Raw genomic sequence first — 10,793 nt, 5'->3', positions numbered from 1 at the left:
TTCAATTTTTCAATCCGACTCCAACCAAATTGATAATAATACGTAAATTACGTAAATTTAAAAATAATACGTAAATTTTAATATATATATTTTAATTAAATAAATTAATACATAATATATAATAAGGGTTAAATATAAAATTTTACAAAATAAAGGATATAAATAAAAATAAAAATATAAGTTGGTGGGTAAAAATTGTAAATTTACAAAATCATATTTTTTAAAATGAGTGGATCCCACACAAACTAACCTATTTCTACCAATAAAACTAAAACTAACCTATTTCTACAAAGCTTTTTCAAAACCAACCCATTTTTGCAAAAAACTCATATATATATATATATGTATATATATATACACACATCCGTATCCTTCTTCTGGACGCTTCCTTCCGTTTTAAAATGACTTTTTTGAGTTCTGGGGTTTTGTTTACTGGTTTGGTTCTCGATCCACAGCAATGGTGCGATCCACAGCAATGGCGGAGAATGGCGAAGAAAAACAAGAAGGTACGTATCGATTCAATCTATTTTCCAAGCAAATTAATAGGTAGGTATGTGTTATTGAATGAATCCACGATTTCTGATTTGATTATACTATCCAGGTCGCATTTATTTCCGTAAACCCTTGAAGAACAATAACATAGCAATAAAAACTAATCGAGATGAAGCCTCTGCTGTTGTGATGACGAAGAAATTGCCTACTCCACCAGACAATAAACTGCATTTTGCAACATCTCGATGGTTTTCTAAGCAATTAGAGAAGGCGTCGATGTTTCAGTACGATTCTTCCAAAGAAATTCAAGTTCACAACGACAGTAGAGCAACAGCAACACTCGAAACAGAAACAGAATTTTCCAGAGATTCGAGATCGGTTCGTGAAAGAGTTCTGAAGCGAGCAGACGAAGCTTTAAAAGGTAAACACAAGAGTAATTATAATGATGATCATAAGTTATATAAAGGAATCCATGCCTATACGAATCATAAAGCTGGTTTTAGACGTGAGCAAACTGTTTCAAGTGGATTCCATGGTCCATTGAGAGCTCCTGTTCATATTAGAACTTCGACTAGATTCGATTACCAACCAGATGTGTGTAAGGACTATAAACAAACCGGTTACTGTGGTTACGGCGATTCATGTAAGTTTTTACATGATCGCGGCGATTACAAGTCAGGTTGGGAACTAGAAAAGGAATGGAATGAATCAGAGAGGAAAAGAAAGAGGATTTCTTAGTTCATATATTTTTACAATTTTTTAGCCTATTTAATATATTAGTTTTTTTTATTGTTCCAATTTTTCTAGAGGGTCTGCTACATCTAAAACTTTTGATTACATTGAATAAAAAAGATAACAAAGAATATATGTTAAGAACAAAAATAGGCTAAACCTAAAACGATTAATAATCTGAAACTAAACCTAAACTATTATTGATTTGAACCTAAAATCAAACAATTAATGGTTTGGACCTAAATAATTTCGGCTATAGTTTTACACAGCTCAATAAAAGACTCTAAATACATGTAAATTTGGGTCTCAAAATTTCGGAGGCTTTGTTCAAAGTCTCACATTTAACATGTTAAAGGGAGGCCCTGACTACGTAGTGTATAATCAGAATTTTTTTCCTGATTATTGGGACCCTGCTATTTTTGGACCCTGTACGGGGCCGCATGCGCCCCATGTTGCCCTCCCCTTGGAACGACCATGAGTCCATGACGCTTGAGTTCCTCGTCCATAAAGTATGGTTTGCAAAAGAAGACTATATATAGGTTGCGTTAAGCCAAAATCAAGGCACGAATAAGCTAGGGGTCGTTTACCAAACACTTATCTGGTAAACGCTTACCGGTAAAATTTAACATTATCATTTACTTATCAGATAAGATTTTAGTCCATCAAAACAGAATCATATGTAACAAATTATCCGGTAAGCTCTTACCGTGGTAAGAGTCATCGACCTCATTTACCAGGTAAGATTTTTGGTCCTTGTCTCGTTTTTACCGGGTAAGATTATTGATCATTATCATATTTATCTGGTAAGGCCAATGTGACTTGGTGTTTACTTACCTAAGTAAGCGTTTGATAAACGACCCTTTGGTATTTGAAGATAGTTCGAGTGTCAAAGTGCCCAAGAGCATAATAAATGTATTTCATGAAATAGAGAATGTAGTGGTAGGCTTGAACTCTAGTGATGTATGTTAGTTGATGATGGTTAATTATACTCTTTTGTAGGGAAGTTCCAATTTTTTTGGAGGTCCTTTTACATCCAAATTTTTTGATTACATCGAATAAATGAGATAACATAGAATATATGTTAAGAACAAAAACGGCTAAACTTAAAACGATTAACAATCTGAAACTAAACCTAAACCATTAAGGATTTGAACCTAAAACCAAACAATTAATGGTGTGAACCTAAATAATTTCGGCTATAGTTTTACACAGTTCAATAAAAGATCCTAAATACATATAAATTTGGGTCTCAAAATTTCAGGGACCCTATTTAAAATCTGGGTCGAGTGTTCTATTTGGTGGATGTTATCTACTGTTTCTTGGATCTGGTGCTTTATCTCTTTCATGTGTTGTGCTGTTAAAATTTTGGTGCAACAGTTCTGGTTTGGTGTTCTTTTGCTCCATTTGTTGCCTGTTGTTTTCTGTCTTGGGCTATTGTGGTAAATTTAGGGACCATTTATCAAATGTTTATCCGAGTAAGTGTTTACCGGTAAAATTCAACACTATCACTTACTTGTCGAATAAGATTTTAGTCCACCATTGTATGCAACAATTTACTTGGTAAACGTTAACCATGGTAAGAGTTGTCACCCTCACTTACCAGGTAAGATTCTCGGTCTTTGTCGTATTCATCTGGTAAAGTAATATGACTTGGTAAACATTTACTCGGGTAAGCGTTTGGTAAAGTTTACGATAGAGTGTAATGGCTGGTCTTGCCTTGTTTACAAATGGAGTGTGGTTTGGAAGTGTGCCAAAAGATCTTGGTTGTTTGTGTTTGGGGTTTGGACAGATTGATTTTTGGTCATTTTACCAAAATAATTGGAAGCGTGGTTTGGAAGGGTTTAGGGTTCTTCCTCACATAAGCCACCTTTGACAGTTCCTCATTTTTTATGTCTTTTTTTGTCATTTTACATGTATAAGCAAAATTTGTTAAAGATTAAAAAATAATTTATCAACTTATTACGCTTTGGTACCGTCATAAGCTAATCCAAACACTTTTTATAAAACTTCAGTTTAACACAACATACGTCGATAATCACTTTTAAAAAAAATATATAAGTTGTTTTAAATAAACAATCCCAAACACCCCTAAATATATTAGAAGTCATACTACATAAATGCAAGATCACATCACTCTTTATTCTTTCAACACCAACTTTATGGTATACAAATAAAGAATACACAAGAGGTGGATATAAAGGGCATTGTCGACTTTTATTAAAGTAAAACCTTCACTTTCACAAAAATTGTAGGGGTAATTTTGTCCAAACAAATCATATGCCAAATTTTCAAATTTTGATTCATATCGATCGGTATGTCATTCGTGTACATTAAACTTGTATAATCGCCATATAATAAAAGTTTCATAGGGATGGCAACAGAGCAATGCATCCCTCTCTCGGTGGTCCCTACTCTGTGTTTACTGCCACCCCTTCTAATCCATAACGGGTTTGGAAGAATGAATTTCCACTATGTATGGGAACCCTGTTGAGTGTCCGTTTAGTAATAATAATTTAAAACGAACAATATAAAAGGTAATGACATTTAAAATCCGTTTTGGATACAAAACCCTGCCAAGTTGTCCACCAACAACTAGAAATCTCCACCCCGTTGGAAGTGGGTTCTTGCGGATAGAGATGCACAAAAAAATCCAAACCCAAAGTCCAACCTGATCCTAGTGATGGCCAAATCGGCCCAGCCTGGGACCGGCAAAGTACCGGTTATGGTATCGAAAACCGGGACCGGTTGGGGTTTTTGGGACCGGGACCGGTTATGGACCGGCCTGGCTCGACCCAAAAATTCAAATAATTTTATAAATAAATGTATTTTCAAATAATTTTATAATGTATTTTTATAAGACAATGTAATTTTAATTATATTAATACGCATTTTTAAAGTGTATTTGAGTGACCCAATTGTAAATTTTATAATGTATTAAAAATATATATCATTAAGAAAAATAAAAAAAATCATATTTTCTTAATGCCGGGACCGGTTAGGACCGGGACCGGCGGCCCATAACCGGTTATGAAGTACCTTGACTGGTCCTATCATTTTCGACCGGGACCGATACCGATTACGCTGGGACCAGTTATGAGAAAGCTTGGGACTGATTAGGCCTGGCCCGGGACCGGTTTTTGGTCATCAGTACCTAATCCCGATATGAAAAAGCTTGGGGCCAGTGAGTCTAAAGCCCAGTCTGGACCAAGCCTCAAAGTCCGATCAAAATTTCGGCCCGTCCTGGCCCAAAAAACCCGGGCCCAAAAGTTTAAGGTTAGAAAGAAAAACAGAACATAAATTCAAATGGGATATGACTATTTAGCCCCTACATATATATATATATATATATATATAGAGAGAGAGAGAGAGAGAGAGAGAGATATAAGAGATTGTCGTATTTATTTGAATGCACTATGAAAGGACAAAACTACCCTTCTGACTATTTGTAATTTAAAAACCTCCCCGAGTTTTTAACATTTCAGTTATATATGCTTGTTTAATAACCATGGGCCCCTATGCTTTTCTATTTCAATTTTAAGATATTTTAAGTTTCGTTTTTTACATTTCTACCCTTAACTTTGTTGTTTGTAACGATCTGAAGTTGGGGTTCGCAATACTGAGTTGTTCAATTTCAACCACAAATTTTGAGCAATCTTGTTTTCGGTTTTAACAGTTTGGGATCAAAGCTAAAATATAATACAATTGATACTGAAAATGATTCAAATGAGAGCAGTAAGAAAGCTAAGGATACCAAAGGTCATTTGGTCTAGCGATATTGTAGTCTTTGGCTTCATAGAGGGTCGGAGATTCAAATTTCACCATAAGTGAGGAGAGTGTGCGAGTTTTTTTTGTTGTATTTGGTGTATATAAATATTATATACTTCAAAAAAATAAAAAACTAAGGACGAGAGAACACGAAAAAATAAATCAACTTCATCTAATGGTTAAGATCTGTTTTCATGTTTTCAACACTTATACAGTTCTTATTCAAACCTTCTTATAAATCTCTCTCTCTCTCTCTCTCTCTATATATATATATAGAGGCGAGTTAGATTATAAACCGCCTGATTCGTGAAAACTGTGCAAACCACTCTCGACCAATAGAAAATTTTCGTTTTTATTCTTTAATTTTAATAAGTAAGGTATAATTATCATTTTACTGTATAATAGTTAATATTGGAAATGATTTGATTATTTTTAAATATGGAAACGTAAATATAGAAACCGTTTATATAGAATGTGTAAATCAATTGTTTTTAAATATAATATTGGAAATGATTTAATTATTTTTAAATATGGAAACGTAATTATATAAAAACCGTTTATATGTAAGGTGTAAATCAATTATTTTTAAATATAAAACGGTGGAACAGTGAAATAGTTGCATGCAATGAAGATGACAGATTAATACAGTTTCATTATATGAAACAGATTCATACAGTGAACCAGATGAATAAATATTGTGAAACAGATTCATACAATGAATAAATACATGTTCATCTAGTTAAGAAATACATATTAATACAGTGAACCAGATTCATACAGTGATGAAATAATGTTTTTCATATAGTGAATTAGTTGCATACAGTGATGACATACAGTTTCATACAGTAAAATACAGTTTCATTAAGTGAAATAGTTGCATAAAGAGAATAGGACAATGATGAAATACAGTTTCATACAGTGAAACAAATTCATATGGGTGATTTGCTAATTTTGCCCTTTTTTAATTAAAAGTTAAACTTTTTTTTTTAATTTCCTAATATAACACTATTTAATCTTGACCATTGATCAAGACAATGGATAGATGAAATTAGTTTATAGGGTTTTCACAAATGAGGGTGGTTTGCAATTGACCATTCCTCTCTCTCTCTATATATATATGTATATATACACACTCCCACACAGAGTAATATATTGAAGCTCAAAAGTTTGAATCACCAGACAAGTTATGAGAAACACTAAAATGTATAAGGCAAATTGCATGAAAAAATAACGTATTTTAACTTGATTTTTATTTTGGGTAACGTACTTTCAGAACCTTCATTTTAATACTTAAAATGTAAGGTTTTAAACATTTAAGTACTCGGGTAACTGGTTGAAGCATTAACCAGTTCCCATAAAATAACATATACATAAAACCTAATTTTAGATTAAAATATCTATGTCAGCAAATAATACTTAGTTCGATACCACATCACTTGCCACATAACCGGCTACCTGAGTACTTAAATGTTTAAAACCTTACATCTTAGATACTAAAATGAAAAGTTTTGAAAGTACATTACGCAAAATAGGAATTAAGTTAAAATACGTTACTTTTTCATGCAATTTGCCCAAATGTATAAGTGTCATAATGAAATATTTTATAAAAACTTAAGTTTATAGAACCAAATAATAAAAAATTCGATTCAAAAGTATTACAATATGTTTATAAGACGTTTAACAAGTGTTTAGAACATTTTTAAAATAACATGTAATGTTATCTGTTTTATAAAACACTGTTTAGAAAAATATCCTCTAAGCACAAATATACTATAAAAATGAATAAGACACATATCAAAAGTGATCTATAAACCATCTATTACGACATTTTATTTTAAAAATGTCCAAAAAAACTTGTAAAACGTCTAAAAATTCTATAAATTTATTGTAACACTTTTAAATAAGACGTTACGTTGTTTGTATCTATAAACTTAAATCATATAAATCATTCTATCATAACGGTAATAGTTCCATTAAGAGACAACATCTGAATTGTTAAGAGGTGAATCTTGTTTGGCAGAAAAAAATGTCTGCCTTTTAACGGTTCTAAAACCCTCTGAATGAATTTGTATGATATGCCTCCCTTAACCATTCAACGATCTAATTTCATCGTAACCAATTATCAAACAATTAAATTTCATTTTGCACTATATAATGAGAGTCTCTTAATAATTCTAACCGCTTAATCATTCTGCACCAAACCATTCAACAACTGTCAAACAATTTCTTAGACATTTTAAGCATCTGATAAACCCAAGTTTTGTAACGTTAGATGAAGACTTTTTCGAGCTTAAACAAAACGTTAGTGTTCTAATCGTAAACAACAAACTAAAAGGACCAAAATAGCCAATAATCAATAAATATAGGGTCTAAAACATAACATTCTGATCTTAAAAAGAACTCTCATTATTTTCGAGTTCTGTGATATCTGCAAGAAACCAAAGAGGAGAGAGAGAAAGACATATTTTACATTAAAATCCTCTCTCTCTAAACCAAAAACTACTACATGCATTACAAACTTGTACATCTTGCATACCAAGTTGTACATTTAATGCTATATCTATAGATTTTACCTTTGAAAAGAAGCAATATTACATGTATATATATATATATATATAGAGAGAGAGAGAGAGAGAAAGATAGTTCTAGAGAGAGAAACACAAAAAAACAAGTAAATATCTTACATTAAATGCTCTCTCTCTCTAAACCAAAACTACTAAATGCATTATAAACTTGTACATCTTGCATGTGAAGTTGTACATTGTGCTATATCTATAGGTTCTGGCTCTGAAAACATGTATAGATATATATAGAGAGAGAAAGTGAGTTCTAGAGAGAGAAACACAAAAACAAGTGAATATTTTATATTAAATCCTCTTTGTAAACCAAAAACTATTATATGCTTTACAAACTTGTACATCTTGCATGTCAAGTTGTACCTTGTGCTATATCTATAGATTCCGGCTCTGAAAATATGTATAGATATATATAGAGAGAGAAAGTGAGTTCTAGAGAGAGAAACACAAAAACAAGTAAATATTATAATCCAAAAACTATTATATGCATTACAAACTTGTACATCTTGCATGTCAACTTGTACATAAGCTGTACCTACAGTCTACATATTCTGGCTCTGAAAAAAGTAAGCAATATATATGCATAGATATAGACAGAGAAAGTGAATATTTTATATTAAATCTTCTCTCTACAACCAAAAGCTAATATATGCATTACAAACTTGTACATCTTGCATATCAAGTTGTACATCATGCTGTATCTATAGGTTTTATCTCTGGAAAGAAGAAATGCTACACGTATATAGATATAGAGAGAGAAAGTGAGTTCTAGAGAGAGAAAGTCATTTGGATCTGACCAAGATTCTACCCATCTCTCTCTACTTCTTCTACTCCCTCATGAGAATACGAAAAAATGCAAAAATCTCGACACTTTTCTTCGCAAACACAAACCTTTCGAATGATTCAGATGACTGTTTGATTCAGCAGAAGGAGTTGTGTCAGCTGAATCAATCTCCATGGGATATCATCACTTTCCCACCTTCAGATTCATCTTCTTCACTTGTTCAGGTAACACTTAATTCATTCAGTCGTCATCAATCGGTTCTTGTTGCTCTTCAATTCCATGAATCAGATCTATCAAAACAAGAAAACCCCATTTGAAAACACTTGAAATCTTTTGCTTATTTGCTTTCGTTTTCTTCATTATCACTCTCTAGGGTTTATCTTGAAAATCCCTTCTCTTTAGGGTTCTTCCCAATCAAAAACCCTAAAATCCCACCATTTTCGTCGTGAATTCGAGCTCAATAGATTGATTTTCCAAATGGGTTTTCGTTTTTTAACAGATTATCATCATGCTTATTGTTTTCTTGATGATTATTCAGACGAGTTTCTTGTTTTACACAGTTTGATGATAATGAGGCTTACTACAACGTCTGTCTGGCTGGAAATGCGAGCTGGGATTATTCCATTGGTGCGTCTGAAAGGTAACCTCGTAGCCTTTGGCTGAATCAAAACGATTTTTAGTTCGTCTTATTGGCTAATTATTAGGGTTGTTTATATCTATCTTCAATGTTCTTGATTTCTTTAACTGTGTGTGAGTGTGTGCATCAGTGTGTGTGTGTGTTTATATGTTGTTTGATTATTGCTTCATGATCTTAACTTGGATTCAAGAAAAATCGATTCGTTTCTGTGTTATCTTAATGGGTTTCGGACAAAATTCGATCTTGTTGACGACAATGTTGTTGATATTACTTGCTGCGATCGATGTTAATGCTACGATTCAAAGAACTATTAGGATTAGTTTTCGAGATTTCTTCGTATGATGTAACTTGGATCGTGGAAAGTTCGAATCTTTTTTCGTGTTTTTTGATGTGGGGTTCGAATAAAGATTACCGTTCGTGAACAGTTTGGCTTCGGTGAAGACCTCCGAAGGTGAAAACTACGGTTTTGATGAGCCGAAGCACGATTATGGGGGAATTTTAGGGTTTGAAGGAGGAGAGACGAGTGAGATTCAAGAAGAAATCGTGTTATGTGGTAGGACCGACGATAAAGGATGGCAATGTGGGCGGTTGGTGAAAAATGGCGATACGATTTGCGACTATCATGTTAACGAGCTACAAACCAACGCGGTCTGGACTTCGAAAAAGTCCAGGCCCATAAATGGGACGATGGCGGGAACTCATTCCCGCCCTCGGCAAAACAAGAAACGGGCTTCAACAAGCCCATATGAGTTTTACTATTATACTGGGTTTGGACCGTCTTGGGGAAAGAAAAGAGGATCGACGGCTACTACCTCAAATACGTATAACGAGATAATTCCAACCGATGATATGGATATACGAAGAGAGATGGAGAAAAGATTTGAACCCGAGACGTCCAAGATCCGGCCCACAAAGACGGAATTAATGTATGATGATGACGACGTCGACGATAACAAAAAGGGTAAATCCGGAATTGTTGGAAAAAAGAGAGGGAGAAAGCCTATCAAGGCCAGATCATTAAAATCTTTGATGTGATTCGAACATTTGTGATGTTTTTGGTTGTTTTTTTTTGGGACAACTACTATATCAGATATCTAGTCTACTAATTAAAGCGTTGTTTATTTAGGGCTTAACGGGCTTAATAGCATGAAGGGCTTAATTAGTAGCTCGACCATATATCATTATTTTGTTTACGGCTTAATGGTTAAGCCATCAGACAAATTTACTTAACAATTAAGTCAGTAGCTTTTGTTCTTAATTTATTAAAAATAAGTATACTTTGGCAGATATCTTCATGGAAACAATCACTGTAGTACTACTTGGGATAAATAACAAGTCTGCATACATTCTACCTGTTAGAACCTACTTCTAGACGTATATATACCGAGTTCCTGTGTTTTGCTTTATAAATCTATCCCAAAATTAAGGGTGGGCTTGGTATGATACCAAGTTTTTTCTCTCTCTAATACTGTCTATCAACCAATTATAATTGATATGTAAAATCTTATACCCTGTATCGACCAATCATACATGGTATCATCTTTTTCTGGTTTGTACTGTTTTTGTACCAACTTCAAGTTACATATATGAAAACTTCCAATTTTGTTCAAATTTTGAGTGACATTTTGAGTTTGTAGGTAACACACCTGTCACGATTACAGGTTTTTTAACTGCAAAGAATAACAAACATTCAAAACTGCAAAGAATAACAAAATTAAGATGTTCAATATTTAATACATCAAAAATACAAAATACTAATATGTAATTAAATAAGTCGGTACCATTGTATTATCGTGGTACGAGACTT

General features: G+C 33.1%; 2 protein-coding genes across 2 annotated transcripts; both read left to right on the top strand.

The window, feature by feature from the left end:
- The first annotated feature begins 475 nt into the window (after positions 1–475).
- Positions 476–1,230, top strand: LOC112526447 (zinc finger CCCH domain-containing protein 1-like). Its single transcript, XM_025136728.1, has 2 exons — positions 476–506; positions 602–1,230. The coding sequence occupies exons 1-2, from the start codon at positions 476–478 to the stop codon at positions 1,228–1,230; spliced, it is 660 nt and encodes a 219-aa protein (XP_024992496.1).
- A 7,116-nt stretch (positions 1,231–8,346) lies between these two features.
- LOC112526858 lies at positions 8,347–10,159 on the top strand. The gene is made up of 3 exons (XM_025137280.1): positions 8,347–8,573; positions 8,910–8,989; positions 9,412–10,159. The coding sequence occupies exons 1-3, from the start codon at positions 8,403–8,405 to the stop codon at positions 10,019–10,021; spliced, it is 861 nt and encodes a 286-aa protein (XP_024993048.1). The 5' UTR covers positions 8,347–8,402; the 3' UTR covers positions 10,022–10,159.
- Positions 10,160–10,793: the final 634 nt, after the last annotated feature.

Source organism: Cynara cardunculus (genome assembly GCF_001531365.2).
Source record: "Cynara cardunculus var. scolymus isolate 2C chromosome LG 14, CcrdV1, whole genome shotgun sequence".
NCBI classification, from domain to species: domain Eukaryota; kingdom Viridiplantae; phylum Streptophyta; class Magnoliopsida; order Asterales; family Asteraceae; genus Cynara; species Cynara cardunculus.
Note: the sequence above shows the minus strand (reverse complement) of the source record. Positions and strands in the feature narration are given on the sequence as shown.

Bases quoted from the DNA above. Each gene is read 5' to 3' on its own strand.
- LOC112526858 (XM_025137280.1), top strand. From the start codon at position 8,403: ATGAGAATACGAAAAAATGCAAAAATCTCGACACTTTTCTTCGCAAAC. The intron at 8,574-8,909 runs GTAACACTTAAT...TGTTTTACACAG, and splicing joins CATCTTCTTCACTTGTTCAG to TTTGATGATAATGAGGCTTA. The intron at 8,990-9,411 runs GTAACCTCGTAG...GTTCGTGAACAG, and splicing joins TCCATTGGTGCGTCTGAAAG to TTTGGCTTCGGTGAAGACCT.
- LOC112526447 (XM_025136728.1), top strand. From the start codon at position 476: ATGGCGGAGAATGGCGAAGAAAAACAAGAAG. The intron at 507-601 runs GTACGTATCGAT...TATACTATCCAG, and splicing joins TGGCGAAGAAAAACAAGAAG to GTCGCATTTATTTCCGTAAA.